The 19,604-nt window shown below is 36.3% G+C and overlaps 1 protein-coding gene across 2 annotated transcripts in view; it reads right to left on the reverse strand.

Annotated features, from left to right (window-relative positions):
* The window catches only part of KHDRBS2 (KH RNA binding domain containing, signal transduction associated 2), a 540,418-nt gene that overhangs the window by 13,412 nt on the left and 507,402 nt on the right, over positions 1-19,604 (reverse strand). The window contains exon 8 of one of the 2 annotated variants that reach the window (XM_044387131.3): positions 6,827-6,885. The exons of the other annotated variant lie outside the window; for it this stretch is intronic. Coding sequence (XP_044243066.1) covers positions 6,827-6,885 — 59 coding nt within the window. The remainder of the gene's footprint in view (positions 1-6,826; positions 6,886-19,604) is intronic. 2 annotated transcript variants of the gene reach the window in all.

A 19,604-nucleotide genomic window follows, 5' to 3' on the forward strand; every position in this document is an offset into this window, starting at 1 on the left:
AGGTGATTCTAAAATGTGTAATTAAGGTTAAGAATGTCTGATCTGGAATATTGAAAAGCAGGTTCCAGTTTTTGCTTTAAACTGAATGGAAACTGTAATACATCAATTCAGTGGAAGTGATAGAGTAGTAATGCGCTGATCTTTTTGATTGTCTGTTTAGGCAACATGATCTACATTTATTATCCAGGCTAGTTGAATTAGATATCCATCTCATTGCAACCTATGAAATAGTAAAGACCAGAAAGTTAGCTATGCTTAAGTTAATTTTACAAGTGAATTTTAGGGGTGCCTGGGTGGCTCAGTTGGTTAGGACTCTGCCTTCAGCTCAGGTCATGATCTCCCGGTCCTGAGATCAAGTCCTGCATCAGGCTCCCTCCTCAGCGGGGAGTCTGCTTCTCCCTCTGCCTCTCCCCCCAACTCGTGCTCTGTCTCTCTCAAACAAATAAATAAAACCTTTAAAAAAAGTGAATTTTAAAATACTTGAGAAGCACCATTTCATTAGTCCTTTAAAATAAAGGACTAATAAAGTCTAATAATTTTAGTCCTTTATAAAGGACTAATAACTTTAAAAATAAAGTTTAAAAATGTATATTAAAAGTTTGATAGAATAAATCACAGTGATATTTTTTTCAGCAGATTATCCTGTAACAATTCAGTATTAATAAGTCCTAGGAAGAATAAAAATAAGTCCTAGGATACATGAATTTTTAAAATGTCTGGTAAAGTCTTGCCCATGTTAAGAAACTTATCTTCATTTATAAATGAATTTCCTCAAATTTATATTTCTACTTACTATTAAGAATGGACAGACTGTTCTTGAATCACATGGATGGCATGATTGCCAGTTAGCTTCATTTTCTTTTGCTGTTTTCACAGATTAATCAATGCAGGGCTTATTTTCATACTGGGATAATAATCACTCCTGCCTCTGAACACAAAATGAGCTTTGTGTTCTGCAGTCGTCTTGAAGTGAGGCACTCAAATGCCCTAGGATATGGCACAGAATTCTTTTTGCTTTCATTCATTTCAAGACAGTGTATTAATATTATCCTCCTTGCTTCCACACAGCTGTCATCTTAAATGCCACTAAAGAATGGATGCATAATTAGCTCTTTGGTTCGTACATTAAATACATTTTAATAAACAGTTCTTTTCTCTGAGAAGAGAATATTGCCGTCCATTCTTAGCTGTCAGTCTCAGAGAATTTAGAGGGTGTTTCCTCTGTGAAGCATTGCTTAGCCCAGCTGATCTATGCACTATATTTAAAATGCACCCTTACTGAATTATGAGCTATTCAGACTTACCCAAAACAATTATAATGACTCTGATAAATTAGGAAATATTTTAAAAATGAAGAAACTGATTTGGATTGCTGTAAGTCCAATGTTCATGTTCCAAAAATAAATTCAAGTTATTGGAAACTTAAAATTTAAATCTTAACTTAATAATAATTAAAGATCAATGAAATGTTTAATCAATATTAATATATTAAATATAATAAATAATGTACTTATGTTGTATTTTAGTACTAGCATTTATGTAAAGGATTTAATATTTAAAATTTTGTATTTATAATGCTTCAAGAAAAAAATAGTTTAATCTTTAATATTAAATTGTATGCAAATATCTTGAATAATCTAATGGGGATGACGCCCAGAAGGATGCATGATTTTCTTTGAAGTCAACATATCTGTCACTTTAACATGAATTATGGGCCTGAAAAAGACAAATACAGTTTTAACCTAGTGATACACAAAACACAATGTATGAAGATTCAGAGTGAGGCATCACACTGAACGATTGGATTTTTACTTCTGGTGCTTTACTTCAAACCATTTCTAAAGGAATCCTAAAAGAGAGATTCCATCCATGAGTCTTTCAAATGCAGGACCCAATTATCCTGAAGAGCATTCTTTCTTCCTTTCCCAATACCTGTTTGCCCCACAGTTCTTTCCACCATCCTGAGCAGGAGAGGCAGCTGATGGGGAGCCTCTTCACTTACTCTCCAAATCTGGGTTGTTGACAGGAAACTGAGAATTGGGACTATTTATTTTATAAAAAATACAGTCATCCCATTGAGATTTAGTACCTGTACCCAGGATACAACCAAAATGTAACAGAGAGGAGTTACTAATTTAGAATGGAATTGAGCAAATAAGTGGAGATGCAAGGTTTAAATGTTATTGATTTAAAAGATTGTACACAGTTCATTAAAGGTAAGCTACAAGTGGATGCTAGTTAGTATACTAGTTACTATGTGAGGTATATGAAAATTAATGAAAAAAACATCAATCCATCTATATTTGAGATGAGTAGGTCCTCAACTGCTCCACATGCATATTTAAATTTTATGACATGTTTATTTGCATATGATAGGGTGGGCAGCCTATCAGCACAAAGCCTGTGCTTTAAGTTCCCTCTCCATAATAACCTGATACCAAAATCTGAGTGTATACAATGCATATTGATTGTTAATTAGATTTCAAGATGATGATGCTGAGCACTCACTCTGACAAATCTCAAAATTTAAATCTCATTACTGTGTGGATTGACCACAAGTATTTTATTTCCTGGTTATACAAAGGGAGTATCCCTCTTCATCTGATCATATTAGTGGTTAATTCTGATAGCACATGTGAAAATATATTAAATTCTGCATTTTGTCAAGGTATAATTGTAATGATTAAGAACTGAAGAAGAAAACCTTTACCTAATGATAGGAAAATCTTAAGGGAACTTTTATAAAGCAGTCTACATTGTGTTCTCTTTTTAAATATAATGTGTATCATGATGGATAAAACATTGGCAAAATATATAACAAAAAGTAAAGAATGAATACATATAGTAGCATAATTCAGGATGATTTAAATTTCCTTCTTTTTCAAAATGAATTTTCTAAAATGGATGTGTATTATTTTTAGAATAAGAAAAAAATAACTTATATTTTTAGGTGAATCAGGCCTACGTATCTACTTAGATTCCTAAACACTGTGGCAAAAAGAAAAAAAAAAAAGAAATCTAAAAAAATAAAATCAATTTCACATGCACATCATTTAAAACATAGTTGCCTTTGTTCACAGTCCCTGATCCCCATTCTGTGGCCACATGTGTACCACAGATGGGTCACAGTGAACCGAGAGGGTCATGGGCAGTGGGATGGACGTTGGGCTGCTAGAATTGTGGCTTGTGAGCAACTTCTCCCTCAACCCACTGTGCTGCACACATTATTTTCTATGAGATCTACACCATGAAAAAAGGTTGCAACACATAAGTTCGATTTCTTCGCTTCAGCCCCTGGAATATCACTTCTGACCCCAATGAAACGAATCAATACACTCTGTCCTGAACAATTATCCTTCTGACATGAAAATCCAGAAGGGCTTCCTAAATTAGAATGCATAGACTGTTGACATATCAACATTTTCAAACAAAGAATAAAACACCTTGAATGTGAAGCGTATTCTTGAATTAATGCTTGCTCAATAATGTCAGAAAATGGCAACAAATCCTAGTGGCCAAAGAAAAGAGCATGGCCCTAAAGACCAGTCTATTTTTAGCCATGTATATGTATCTAATCTTTCCACTAAGGATATGGCCAATTTGGCTGACATTTTAGTTAATAAAATAGGTAAAAAAAAAAAGTTATTATGTAAAAATTCCTACTTAATATCTTTCTTACTCTGTCTAGACATTTTCCTCATTACTTTATTAAAAATAATTTGTCAACTATTTCTGGGTGCTGAGAAGTGCTTATTGGTAATTTGACCCAGAATGAAATCTAGTGCTTACGGGCAGGTGTAGCTTTTAAAATAAAAGGGGTTGTTTGTCTCTAGACTTTGCTGCAGCGAAGGAATCAAAGAACCAAGAAAGAATCATGTAAGACCCATGGGTCAGAGAGGTAGACACTGCTTTCTTGACCATGGTCCTTGCATGTCCGTTATAAGATCTGAACAGCCATAGTTTATATTCACACACTTTTCCTTATTACCTTACATGGTAATAACATTTAAAAAAGTAATTAGAAACAGAAAACTCATCTCTTATTACCAGCTACACAGTCAGATATGATCCAGTGATTTTAGTACATGTAATTCCATAAAGTTAAGCTCATAAGGGTGATTTTCCTCAAGTTGTTGTGCCAGGTGTAAAAACCAATGACCATATTTTGCAAATGAAAATCCCAGTTTTAAAAAAGTGATTTATAAGTAGTAATGTGTTTCAAGAAATTGTTCACCACAGTATCTCCAGGATTGAGAACAGTGGCTTGCACATGTTAGCCATTAAATAAATATTTGTTATGTGAGTAATGTTCTCTGACCTTCTCTGGTATCCCATGGTTTATAATCTGGCACAGTCTTTTGTATGTAGCCATAAGTTTCTCAACAATAGACAGTAGGAACCTGGGAGAGAAAATGTCTATCATGTGCACCATCAAATTCCTACAGCCTGTAAATACCTATATGCACACAGTTGAATGAATTAAAGAAAGGCCCATGTTGTGTCTTATTTACCTATCATCCCAAGTAATCATATAAGGCATGTGGCTTGATTCCTATTTGTTCTTTTTTTTAAGATTTTATTTATTTATTTGAGAGAGAGAGGGGGAGAGAGAAGCATGAACAGGGGGAGGGGCAGAGAGAGAGGGAGAAGCAAGCTCCCCAATGAACAGGGAACCCGATGCGGGCTTGACCTGAGCCAAAGGCAGACGCTTAACCCACTGAGCCACCCATGTACCCCTTGATTCCTATTTGATTAAGAATATGCTTGGAACAATGCGGATTTACTCATTGCGCCAAGAGAATGCTGCAGCAACTGAGCCAGACCTGTGGGAACTTGTCCATCACTTATTTTTTCTGTGAAATAATTTCTGAGAATATGTCTTGGTTATTTTGGAGAATATCCCTGTCTCTCACAGCAGGGAGTCATGTTCATGTGATTGGTGCTGGAGAAGTTGGGGTCTGAGGGAGTTAGCCTAGTGCTCATTTTGGGTCAATTCTTTATTTTTCCCTGGAAAATACTCTAGAAGACCTTCCTCCTCTTAGATTAGTGGGAGAGCAGCTGGCAGGATTTAGAGAAATCTCACTAAGCTCAACATCCTTCCTTTAAAATAAACTTGGGTTTAAAGAACCAGATCCTGTTCTTTCTCGCTAGGTCCAGCGAACTCTGCCCCTGCTCCCAGCGACAGAATTGGACATGCTTGAATTCATTCTTGCTCTGTCATTTGCTAAGTGTTTAGCTCGGGCAAGTTATTTATGGCTCTGAGCCTCAGTTCCTCATTTGTAAAGTGCTGATGACAATATGAGTGTGTACCCTGTATGATTCCAGTGGGGATCCGATTATGTAGATATACATAGAATGTTTAATGAGGATTATTTCCATAATCTCTAATCCTCATTATAAATTGCTTAGTACAGAGCCATAATAGGTAGGTGCCTCATGTGTAGTCGCAGCAACTAATAACATTCCAACCATTGATTAGACGATAAAAACAGAAGCTGCGTCCCACAGCTGTACTCTCATATTGACTTAATCTCTGTTGTTGAGTTTCCTCATTATAAAATGGAGATAAAAACACGTAGTAGTTCATGGGGCGCCTGGGTGGCTCAGTCATTAAGCGTCTGCTTTCGGCTCAGGGCGTGATCCCAGGTTCCTGGGATCGAGCCCAGCATTGGGCTCCATGCTCCGGGCTCCATGCTCCGCTGGAAGCCTTCTTCTTCCTCTCCTGCTTCCCCTGCTTGTGTTCCCTCTCTCACTGGCTGTCTCTCTCTCTATCAAATAAATAAAATCTTTAAAAAAAATAGTAGTTCAATTTATCATAAAAAATAAATGAGAAGATATATGTAAGTAAGCAGCTTAAGGAATGGCAATCACTGTGGGGACGGTTTATTTTTCTACTCCTGTTTCTGAGTTTGGCCTCATAATATTCCACCCGGAGAAGTGAGTCGATTAGGTAACTCTAGTTTCAGGGAGGGTGCACATCCTCCTTTCCTCCCGAGGTCTGGACCTTCCCTTCTCCATCCTTATGAAGCACCATACCTGCACAATGTGGAGCCCTGAACACACAGGCAACATTCATGATCTCTTCTACTGCTTCCCATAAAGAGAAGCGGAGTGGCTTTCATATTATTTCAATAAAAATTGGGGACCGAAAACATTTAAATGAGTGTTATTTTTCAAGGTGGTCAACCAGTGACACTGCATATGTATTTTAAGGAACGAAAAACTATCCTTCAAAAGTGATATACTATATGATTATGTCACAGATACTCAATAAATCTTACTGAATTGAATTACAATTAATTTTAAATGGTATTTTAATCAAACAGTGTTATTTTTGAAATTAATTTTATAGACTGAAGTGCTATTTGACTATTAATTCTTATGCCAAGCATTATATGGCACTTCTACGAGCTATAAGAAAATAACGTGAAAGCCACAATTTTGGCCTTTAAACATTTTAAAATATTTTAACTGTGTATTACTCTAATGATCTTTGTGACAGCAGGAAAGACACAGCATTGTTGTCAAATCAATGCGTCAGACAACGGACGCAGTGGAACATGTAAGACACTGTTCAAAATGCTCACTGTTGCCGTTGAAAAGGATCTATGATTGTGATTAATTGCTTTTGAAATTTTGATCAAAATTGATCTGTCCAGTTTTCTGGCACTGGCTCTTGTATGTCAGATCTCACCCTGGAATTACATAAATCAATTCAGTCTGGACTTCTGTAAAAACCGGGTGTAGAAAGATAGAAGTAATTTCTGAGTTGTCAGTGACTGATGGATGTTCTGATTTCACAGATTTAGTAAAGAAAAGGTCTTACCGTAGCTGTCATAGGCATCCTCACTTACTCCATGACCGTAGTCATAGTACTCAGGGACACTGCAACAGATGTAGACAGCAATCAATGCTACTGTAAGCAGGAGGAGTCAACCCAGAAACTCATATGGAATTTGAAAGCAAAATGTGTGCTAAAGTAATATCCCGAGAACCTCTAGGCATCAAACACAATCCTAAAAAAATATTCAGGAAGAAAAATACAGGTTATTGACAAGGAGTGCTGTGATTTTCTCATGCCACCTCAGAACTTCTTTATCTCTAACCTCCAATTTTATAAATCAAATTTCCCTTAAAACACAAGTATAATACTTCAAAATTTGTCAAGAGGGAAGTTATGAAGATCTATTTCCAAGGAAAAGTGCTATATAAGATGACAATCTGGTCAGTTGTGTATGGCTTTTAATGCTGTTATGTTACCTTAAGAAATATACATCCATTTCATCTTCACTTCCAAGCACTGAAATTATATTTATACTCCCCTCTAGTCCCCTCTAGACTCCCACAGCATGTCCATGCCCTTCTCAAATAGATAAGCGATTTATTTTTACTTAATATTTTGCTAGATGCCTCCCTATTTCAGTAACTGACAAAAAGGTGTCTTTCCTCCAATTCTTACTCAAGTTGCTTCAAGTCTTCCCTCGCTACGATTCTCATCACTCTGTCCTACACCAACAGTTTTTACCTTTAAGGCACCATTCTCATTAGCATCCACACATTTCATGTATCTCTCATCCCCAAAAAGTCCTCCCTCACACCCACATCTCCTTCTAATGATTATCCCTTTCTCTGCCCCTTTCCACAAAATTTCTTGAAAAGAGGCAACTGTTCACTCTTTTCACTGCCTCTCCTTCTATATATATGCTTTTGGAGACAGTCCATTCAGGCTGTTGTCTCCAGTGACACAGCTCTTGTCAGTACCTTGACATTTCAAATCTAGTGGTCAAGACGTGGTCCTCATTTTACATTAGCACCATTTAACACAGTTGACCACTTCCTGCTCCTTCAACCATTCCAGTTACTTCTGAGATGACTTTAGAATAAATATTAACTATTTATATTAATATATTCACATTGACAATTTATGAGACACTATATTTTCCCTCAGATAAACTCCTTCATTTTATGTCCTCTGCTTGAATCTTAATTTCTGATTTATATATTACATATATAATAAATTTGTAAGTTATGTCAAGATTACTAATTTAAGCACATAAAGTGTGGCAAAAAATGGCTTAATATCAAGTACCAAACTGTATAAGGACTGAGGGTGGGTCATAGATACCAAAGGGTTAGGTTGAAAGAAAAGACACAAAGGCCTAAAATTCTGTGGTTGTTATCATCCCTCAGGGAAATCCCATAGGTCTCATTATATTAAACACTTCAGATTTCACTGACAGTAAGGAAAGAGAAGCAAAAAAGAAAATACAAGTCTATGCATTAGAGGTGAAAAAGAGAGACAGAGAAGTTTGGCCCTCTTTATCTTTCTGGGAGGCAACTGATAATGCACTAATTCAATTTTAGTGTAAAGTAGTTAGGAAAAATTAAAAAAAAAAGATTACTGAGCCCAGCCTTCCTTGCTCAGAATGTTTATACACTGATTATCTAGGAAAAATGCATGATAATATGTTTTTCTTCCCATCTCTGGGACTATAGAAGTCTAAGGCCATTGACTACTGCTGGATGTTTATCTCTTCTTTCACATCCTTAGCTTCATAGAAGTGATATAACCTAATTGAAACCCTCATTGATATGTAGCAAATTCCTGAGAGCTGTTACATTGATTCCCTGGATGATCAAGAAATGGCAGTCATGAGAATATGATTTAATAAGCAGCATTCCCATCTAGAGGGATGAGGAGAAAATAAGGACATTGACAGCAGCTTCTCTCTTCCTTTGTCACAATCAAACATTTATCCCTGAAAAAGCCTGCTTATGTTTCCCAAAGTGCTGTATGAAGACTACTAGCTCTAAACGCTATCTAGTGGCATAGCGATGTTTCTCACTGGATTTCAATTTTAATTTTAATTAATGAAGACAGGAAGAAGAAAGTAGTGAGAGAGCCCATGACAAAGTAACTGCAGTTATTGTGGGTCATAAATGATACATACACACCAAGAGGGAGTTTTAAGTTTCAGCTACTCTGAAAAGGGCAAAGTAGGACATATAAGACATTTGTAAAATAATGGATAATGCAAAATAATAGATAATTATCATAATGGACTCTGTCAGGGTCCATACCTTTGCTTGTCCTTCTCATTTCTTCCATAGGAAAACATTTTGCGTGGACAAACAGCTGCACCATGAATGAATACATTCCTCAGCTCTCCTTACAACTAGGTGTGCCCTGTGCCTAAGACAGGAAGCACGGGATGTGCACGCATGTGAGGATGGTAACGTGGAGGTTATTTCCGATTGAATGACAAGCTCCTCACCTTGGGCTTGTGCACTCTTACCCCCTCAGGTGGTAGAATGCACTCCAGGTGATGATCTGGCAGCTGCCATGTTAGGAAGTCAGGGACTGCAACGTGGGAGGAGCTTCCGTCTGTAAATGATCATGTGGGAGCCGACTTACTGTAAATGACAGCCGACCTCGGGGACTATTGTGAGAGGTTGTTTATTTTTAAATCTTGTTTGAGCCACTGAACGTTGAATCTCTCCGTTACAACAATTTGGTCTAACAAAGAAATGAGTATGTAGAAGTGTAGAACTGCCATTAAAATCCCCAAATATTGGGCATTAGCTTCGTGGGAGAGTAGAGACTGCAAGGAAAGAAATACAGGAAGGTAGAAAGCTAGTAAGCCTTGTTATGCCATTGCCCGTGAAAACTTGGAACAGTAGGCTATAGGTCTGCATGTATTTTGACACTGCAGGAGAAAGCTGAACCAAGCTCAGCTGTTCATAATCCTGCTGCTTTTAGAAAGGTTTACAAAAGTCATGAGCTTAAAGAAGAATGGGTCATTTTTCCAGAAGAAACAAAAGTGAATAGAACTTTGCTAAGAGAAATCATCTCTGCCTGATTTCTGTGTCAGTTCTGTGATTTAAAAGGGGAGAATGTTCAGAAGTTTGGGGCTTAACAGGATTAGAGACGTCAGCCATTTCTGTATTCCAATAGGAAGAGATAATGAGTACTGCTCAAAAATGCCCTCATCTCTTCCCATTAGAGTTTACTGCCCTATATGATCCTGAAAACAATCCTCAGGTCCCTGAACATGTACAATCAGGAAGCACGCTGTAAAATTTTGAAGTCACTAATGAGAGCATGTTATACTTGACTCAATTCAGGTGTGGCTATGGATAAGACCATTTATCGATTAGGATAAAGAAGAACTTTCTAGTAAATCTGGTAACCTCCATAAAAGAAAAACCAAGGTTGCCAGATGCACTAACCAAAATATTATTTCAGTGTTGTTGTTTAGGTGTCTTTGCTTGTCAGGATTTTACAATTTTTACTGCCTATGGAGCCTTCAGTGTTTCCCAACAAAAGTTTCTATTGTGATGATTCCGTTTCTTTTCCACTGCTTTATATTGGGTATTTTGTATGGGGAAGAAAGTTGAGAGCAGGAAAGATAATCTATTTATCATTTTATAGGTTATCAGACTTCAAAGAATCAAGACCTAATGTATAGGTCTGTATATTTCCCTGAGATTCTGGATTTTGAGCTGGTTGCAGTAATTGGAATTGAACTTGGATTTTCTCTCTTGGGTAGAAAGTAGGCATCTTTGTTTTAATGAGAAGAGGGGTATTCACTTACATTTGTATGACTAGAGGGTTGGACAGGGAAGACTTCTAGTTGTTCCCCTCCAAAATCCATTTGTCTTTTCTTCCATAAGAGAGACTGACCACCTCAGGACTACATTTACTAATCTCCCTTATATTTGAGGATGGGCAGGTACAGAATGATGTATAAAATTTTTTTAATGATCTGCATAAAAGTAAAGTCCTTTGTCCTCTACTTCTTTTCAACCTTTATGTAACTGGCTGGAAGTGTGAATGACTGGAGCCAGTGATGGTGTGGTGAACTAAATCTTTTTGTCTCTCCAAATTCATATGTTGAAATCTTAACCCGCCATGTGATGGTATTAGGAGGTGGGGCCTTTGGGAAGTAATTAGATCATGAGGGTGGAGCCCTTATGAATAAGATTAGTGCCCTTAAAAAGGGGACCCCAGAGAGCTCTCTTATTCTTTTACTACCACGTGAGGATACAAGAGAACAGAAGTCTGCAACTCAGAAGATGGTTCTCACCAAAACCCAACAATGCTGGTATCCTGACCTGGGACTTCCAGCCTCCAGGACTGTAGGAAATAAATTTCTGTTTTATAAGTCACCCCATGTATGGTATTCTGTTATAGCAGTCTAAACTAAGACAGATAGCATTCCACTAGCCTGGATCCCTAAATGGTGTCATGGTGCAGAGCCCACCTACTTGCCCATGTTTATTATATGTGAGGGAGATAAACTTTTCTCTTATTTGGGCCACTGAATTATGGATATCCTTACTAAGGAAGCCATAACCCATAATACAGTTGGCAATGAAAGCAACCCCTTAAAGATGAACAGACATCCAGTAAATATTTGTTCAATGAATAACTGATTGAACAAAATAATTCAAGAAAACATGATTGTGTTTGACCATGAATAATTTAGAACATTCTGCTATAAATATCTTTATAAAACTTTGTATGTGCTCCAGAAGGGACGTCTAGTTATATTGACAGCAATGGGAGCAGTGAAAAATGAAACACTTTTATTTTCTCATATGAATGAAATCCACATTAAAAGTTTAAAAACCATGTAACTGACCAGTTCATCTGTGATTTTTACACTTTGTCATATTATTTTTCAATTTTAAAAACGTACATGATTTGGCTAGAGAAAGTAGACTCTAGTGTTGGCTCTATGCTTTTCATGCCAGTATTTCAGAAAGCTACTATTTCATTATGTTAGTTTCACTTACCTGTTGTTTAATAATGTTGAAATGTGAGTAAAAGTGGACAAATGAACTCAGTATAAACACAAACTGGTTATTTAATTTTCGGTTCACTGTTATCCCATCTTATATTTAGAAAATATAGCTATCAAGGTATCTAAACACATTGTGACAATTGTGGAAGTGTTAATTAAAATGACAATTATTGGTGATTTGGAACTTAATTACTCTGGTGGTTATAGCAGATGAAATTTTCCTAGGAACTGGCACATATATAAAATCAAGATATAACATGTTAGCTGCAATGACTCATTAAAGAATATCTAATTATTAGTAAAATTCTCCACAACATTTTGGCTTTTTGATATCAAGACTGTAGACACTAATAAATATTTGGGAAAAATAATATATAAATAAGTGGAGGAAAGAGGCAGGAAAATATCAGATTAATTTATTAATGGTCATTTGTAAAACTAGAAAAAAATCAGAGATGGAAAATTCTAGTTCTTTTTGGATAGGTAGAGGGGTAGTTTACCCTAAACAGACTGATAGCAGTTCATTGAGACAACTAATGAAATGGCAGTGAACACAACAGAAAAAATTAGGATGAAATGTGGATTCCAGGAAACCGAATAATATCGTCACCATAATCAAGCTGTTTTCCCAGCACCTGTGACATAACACTTAGCTTCTCTAGTGTTTCACAATCTAGCGGTTGGTGTTCATGTTCATGTGGCAGGAGAAGCCACACGGATGGTGGAGCAGACTAGCTCAAGGAGTCACTGAGTCTAGCCAAGCTTGTAAAGGAAATATTTTGGACATTCAGTTGTTATAAAGAGATACTAGCCATAATATAAATGAGAACACTAATCTCTAAGAAGTGTTCATATAATCAAACCAGTCAGACCAGTATAAGTGGGAAAAAAAAAATAGAGGATGAAATTTTTTTAAAAAATCCACACTTTGCTTAATTTTTGCATAATCTTTTGGTGGGATATAAAAATTACCGGAGATAATGAAACACTTTACGAATACACCACGGCTTGCTGTGGTCCTCCAAAGATTAACACTCCCACATCCATAAGTTGCAGCTGCATTTAGCTTATGCTATGCTGTCTTTCATTTCAGCCTTTTTTTGATTCTTGAGTAACCTGAAGATTCGTGTCTATGAAGCTGGACAAATAGATGAGGATGTATTTTAACTAAAGCTTCATTCATTATTTTCTGAATTGAAGAAAAGTAAAAACTACAAAATAAGATTTTAGAAGAAGGGATAAAGGGACTTGATTAATGTATTGATATGAAGGATTTATTATTTATAATTACAAATTTTTTATTTTTTAGAGAGAGAGACCGTGTGAGCAGGGTGGGGGAAGGGGCAGAGGAAGAGGGAGAGAACCTTAAGCAGGCTTCATACCCAGTGTGGAGCCAGACACAGTGCTCGCTCTCACAACCCTGAGATCATGACTAGAGTGTAAATCAAGAGTCGGACACTTACCCGACTGCGCCACCCAGGGGCCCCTCCCAACTATTTTTAGCACTTAAGTAAACACTCTTAAAATTTGCTCTCTTAAAGCATTTACACTGAAACCTTGTTATGTGGTGCATTTATGCTGTAGTTCCAGAAATAGTTGTCAAGTAAAGGTAAGTTTTCAGCCCAGCTCCCATCCTCAAATTGCAAATTGGTAGTTCTTTATTTTTATATCCACTTTTATGGTGATCAGATCCTTCTGTTAAATTTCACAAAGTTCCAGAAAGTGCTACTTACAAAGCTGTAAACCTAGCATGTAGATTATGATTGCAACACACTATTACATTTTGGAAAGCAACCAAATATACTTGAATTTTGTTACTAAATTGTACAAATGAGTTGTGGTCTCTGAATCCGCTGCCGTGAGTAATACTACAGTAGATACAACTGAAGACTCATAATATTTACTGGGCTGCTGCCAATTAATTTCAAGGGTTTAGAAATGAAATACTCTGAATTATTATTAAGACAGATAAATATAAAACACAATTATGATATATCCAGTCATAAGGAAAAAGCATAGGAAAAAAAACATATACTATAACTGCTAATTATGAGTGAGTGAATCCACCTATGTAAAGTTTAAAATTCTTAATCTCATGCTTAGAGATTAAAATAACAAATACCAGTACCACTGGAATTAATAAGAGATTTAAATATGTAGAATGTATAGCTTAAATTACTTAAGCACCATTATGTGTTCATATCTTACACATTTCATTTTTCCTTCAAGAATTTTTCCATTTAGAAATTGGCCTTTATTCTGAGGATAATTGGAGAATTAAAACATATGAGCTAATCTTTCTGATACTAGAAATTAGTGCTCACATATATGATCATTTGCTTTTTTGGGAATTCACTATCATTGCATTCATCAGTAAATAAAAACTTGGTATAAAAAGAAACCGTATGAAACAAACTCAACTGCATAACTTATGCATTCCTAATACAGAAATAATCAAAATAAATTTTAAAGAAATGAAATTCTCTTTAAAAATGTGTGTGCGTGTATATATATATATATACACACACACTTTTTTTTTTAACTAGGCTCCACACTCAGCATGGAGCCCAACACAGGGCTTCAACTCATGACCCTGAGATTAAGACCTGAGCTGAGATAAAGAATCAGACACTTAACCAACTGAGCCACCCAGGTGACCCTAAAATATTTTTAAACTTTGAAATATGTTGATCATTGTGTGTGTGTGTGTGTGCTCAAAAATATTACATGAAATACATTCCTTTTTACGTGTACGTGTTTCAACTAAAATACAAATACCCTTTTCCCTGCTCTGATATCAGCAGTTTTCAGAGTTCTAACAAGGGAAAAGATCGATGCTTTAGATACATATATATTTTTAAAGTATCTTTGGAATTCCATCAAGCTTGCATGAATAGTTTTAAAATATTTTTGAAATTCATTCATTCATTCATTCATTCATTCTGTTCAACCAATGGTGCTACACAAAAAGGCTTGTGTTATAGAGTGGCCATATTTGTGTATAAATAGAATACAGATTTGTGTCTTCCAAAATTAACTAGTAAACTAAATACATTAAACATAGATGGATGAATGGAGAGAGAGAGAGAGAGAGAGATAACATAATAACCCTCTGCAGTTATCCTGGCCAATTTGTTTTGAGAAGTCAAAGATGTAAGTCTCTCACTCAAAGGTAGCTCATTATGAGTCAGAAAAAGCCCACAGTCCATTCCCTGATCCATTTGGAGGAAAATCAGTATTCTAAAAATGATACACAGAATATAGAAAGAGAAGTATTTGAACTTAACATTGAGAGGTGCTCTTTTCCATTTTCATTGAGTGTGTCATCTTGGACAAATCATTTAATCTCTCTGAACTCCAGTTTCTTCACCTTTAATATGGCAATAATAATATTTACCTCAAGTATTAATGAGATAACCCTTGACAGCTCCATGATAAGTGTCCAGTACATAGCAGGCGCTCAGTAAATATTAATAACGGGTAATTGTCCAATCAATAAAGTCATAAACATAAACTCCTCTTTTTCATATTCATAAAGGTTGCAATACTGAAAGAGATTTCATCTTCTTGAAATACTCTGGAACATGAAATAACCATACATGCCCTCTTAAGTTTCAGCTGATGGTATTTAATGTTCACAGGATGAAATACAGGCTGATTATTCATGAGGGAAGTGACATATTTGTTCTGCTCATAGATTAATGATCAAGATAGATATCTATATAAGGCATCTAGTGTAGAATTATGATCAACTTTGCAATGATCTACTCTATAGAAAATGGGTGTTTTGAGAGTGCAATCTCATGTTCCAAATGAGAGAGAAATACATTTAGATATATTTTTGCTGGTCTGGATTCAACACTGCATGTACATTTCTGAAAATGGTCTCCTTTTGTAGACACTCTTTATTTGTTTCCAATGTGGCTTGTATTTTTTTGCTTACTTTGACCCTTATTACATAAATGAAGGGTGAGCAATTTTATAACAAAAACATTAATCTTCTGTTTTATTGCATGGAATTATCATTAGAACATAGCAATTATTTTCTATAAATAAGACCTTCAACTGACTGATTAATTAGGCTCAGTGATACATGACATTATTAAATGAACTGCTACATGCTTTTGGTACAAGAACACAGAAGCTATTGAACCCTGGTTTGAAATGGACATAGTTCCAACTGTATGCACATTATCTTTTTGGCTGAATCACAATTCATGAGTATCAGTAAGATTTCAGTACTGTAAACATCAGTATAATTTCTAATTATTTCAATACTCTAATCTAGTTGACTTTGAGACTGAATTCATTGGTGCAAGCTGCACTGTGGTTATGTGTTAATGGTGATTTATATTCTTCCCCACTCGAACATAAATGGAATCTTACCTCTATTGCATAATGTTCCAGAACCACTTTTTACTTATTAAAGGATTGTTTTCATGCAGCAGACTTTGGAAATTTAAATAAATAAAACAAAGTCTGGGGAAAGAATATACGAATTAATACCAGTGATTCTGTTTTGATAAGTTCTTTTCTTTATGTGAGGAAACAAAGCCACATTCTTTCAAAAGCTCAAAATACAACATAAATCAGGTGAGGCTGTGTCTCTGTATACCACCATTGTGGCATGCTATGAACTGAATTGTAATTGTGTATTTCCATGTTTCTCTAATCCTCAGACTGTGAATGCTAATTCCTTAGTATGGCCTACAAGCCCCTTTTCTATCTACATTCTAATGATCTACTCCGCCTTTCCCTATCACTCCCCTATTACCAAACCCTACACCCCGACATAATAGAATGTCTCCCAATTCATGAATCCTTACATGACCCTATGCCTCTTACCATGGCATCCTTCTATCTAGATGGAACTTCCTCTATTTCTTCACCTAAGAAGATATCCATTATCCTTTTGGGATCCAGCTCAATGGTTGGCTAAATTATTAAAGCATTACCAGGTAAGGTGTTACCCCTTCCCACTTGCCTTCTGTAAGACCTTGTTGACATCTTCATGTAGAATGCTCTCATTATTCCAGAATGTTCTTTAAAATCTGTCTCTTCCTCTAGCATAACAGCTCTCAGTAGCTAGTGTGCCTAATGATCACAAGGATACTGTGCCAAAAATACAGATTCCTGAGCCCCCATTCTTCAGATTCTAAATCACCTGGCTGCAGCAAATGTCCCAAGATCTATAATTTCATTTGCAGGTGTTTCTTATGCAGAAGTCCAGGATCATATTTTGTAAAACAAACAAACAAACAACAGTGACGACAAAAACACACCCAAAAACCTGTACTAATTGTGAATAAATCAACGTCCAGGCTCTGCCTTATTTGCTTTGAATATGTAGGTGCAGAATAGTGACATTCAATGAATGCTTGTTCAGTAAATGAATGAGGAGCTTTAAAATACTACCTAATTTCTTTGAGAATAATTTCCAAGCTGCCTGACAGTACAGCCAAGTAGATTTGGGGCTATGTTTACAACTGTTCTCAGAATTTTAATTAGTGGTCAATGTCAATTTAAAGGTTGCTACTGAGCTATGTCCTTGGTACTCTGTTTTTCTAAAAAAAAATTTTTTGAAAGAAATATAAGATTTTTAAAAATTTATTATTTTTTTATTTTAATGTTTTTTATTATATTATGTTAGTCACCAAATGTAAGATATGCTAAGAAGTGTAACTACTATTCTGATTTTAAGAATTAGTATTCAAGGGGCGCCTGGGTGGCACAGCGGTTAAGCGTCTGCCTTCGGCTCAGGGCGTGATCCCGGCATTATGGGATCGAGCCCCACATCAGGCTCCTCCGCTATGAGCCTGCTTCTTCCTCTCCCACTCCCCCTGCTTGTGTTCCCTCTCTCGCTGGCTGTCTCTATCTCTGTCGAATAAATAAATAAAATCTTTAAAAAAAAAAAAAAAGAATTAGTATTCAAAAAAGTAGCTCCAAATCGACAATAGAAGGCTTAAACAACAAGGTGAAATGTCACAGAGATAAATGTACATTTCTGCATTTAGGTTAAAAAAATCAATTGCAAAGATGCAGGATGGTGTTAGAACTGGCTTGACAGAAGTTTATTTAGGAAGAACCTAGGTTTTCAGTTGAAAACAAATTCAATAAACCCCAATAATGTGACATGGCCACTTAATAGAACCACACGGTAAGGGTGTCTGGGTGGCTCAGTTGGTTAAGCATCTGCCTTCTGCTCAGGTCACAATCACAGGGTCCTGGGATGGAACCCTGCATCGAGCTCCCTGCTCAGTGAGGAGTCTGCTTCTCCCTCTCCTCCCTATTCGTGCTCTCTCTCACTATCTATGTTTCTCTCTCTCTCAAATAAATAAAATCTTCAAAATGAACAAACAAAGGAAACCACATGGTAGGATGATGTTGAAGTACTGTAAAGTAAGAAGCATTATTACACAAGATGTAATAATGCTGCATCTTTGCACCAGTCAACTCTCATCTGATATAATGTGCCTCAGGATCATTGTGCTATACTTTATGATGGACACTTGGACGACTGGAGTGGTTTTATGAGAAAGCAACTAGAGTAATTAGTGAAATGGGAATCATGATGATCCAAGAACTATTGAGGAAAACCATGTCTATGTGGGCACTGATCCTGGACACTGGCTTGTTACTGGTACAGTAACGCTGCTTAACAATAAATCACAAAATATTAATATCATACAATATGAGACAATTCTTTAAGTCACATGTTTTTGTTAGGCTAGAGGTTTGCTAATCTAGGCTAGGATCACTGGGGGCTCTGTTACAAGCTTGGACAAAATGGGGGTTGGCCTTGAGGTTTAGACTGCCCATGTGTTCGTTACGGGCTAAGGGCACCACAGCTACCTAAATGAGCTCTTGTCATGGCAACAGCAAGAGAGCAAGCGGGAAACACAGAGTCCTCTGAATGTGTAGGCTTAAGACGTGCTGTGATTCTATTAGTCAAAGCAAGCTATGTGATAGTGAGGAGTGAGGAAAACAAACTGCCTTTTTTGTGAGATACTGAACAATAACACAGCAAAGGGTGCGAACGTGGGGGTGAGGATGAAGAATTGTAGCCAAGAATGCACTCTATCACATTCTGGATATTGATAGAGGGACATTATCTTCATAAAGAAAAGCTGATTTGTGGAACGAAACTAGATTTATTATGTGTAGCTTCACAAGCTGATTATTTTTTTTAATGTTTTTTTATTACATTATATTAGTCACCATACAGTACATCCCTGGTTTCTGATGCAAGGTTCGATGATTCATTAGTTGCGTATAACACCCAGTGCACCATGCAATACGTGCCCTCCTTACTACCCATCACCAGCCTATCCCATTCCCCCACCCCCCTCCCCTCTGAAGCCCTCAGTTTGTTTCTCAGAGTCCAGAGTCTCCCATGCACAAGCTGATTATTGATCAATGTATATAAATGGAGATTATAGGGAAGAAGATATTACTTCAGCTTTAGAGTTTCCTAATAAGCTGAGGTGTTAAAAAACAAAATGAAGTGTTTGGGAAGCAATATGTTATTAGTACAAAGTGCCTAGTCTTTGGAACTGGACAGGAATCAGTTCAAACTTCGTCTAGTCCTGGGCAAAGTAAACATTCTAAACCTAGTTTCTTTATTTGTAATATGAAAATAAAACTATCTGCCTCATATGATCATGTTATAAAGTATCTAATATAGGCCTCTGTATTATGGCTATTATTTTTATTAGAAACTTACTTCCTTTAGAAATGGTCACGTGTTCCCAGACTAGCCCTTCAGACTCCTCTCTTGCTTCTTTCACACATCTTCTA

The sequence above is a fragment of the Ursus arctos genome, unplaced genomic scaffold (assembly GCF_023065955.2).
Source record: "Ursus arctos isolate Adak ecotype North America unplaced genomic scaffold, UrsArc2.0 scaffold_29, whole genome shotgun sequence".
NCBI lineage: Eukaryota > Metazoa > Chordata > Mammalia > Carnivora > Ursidae > Ursus > Ursus arctos.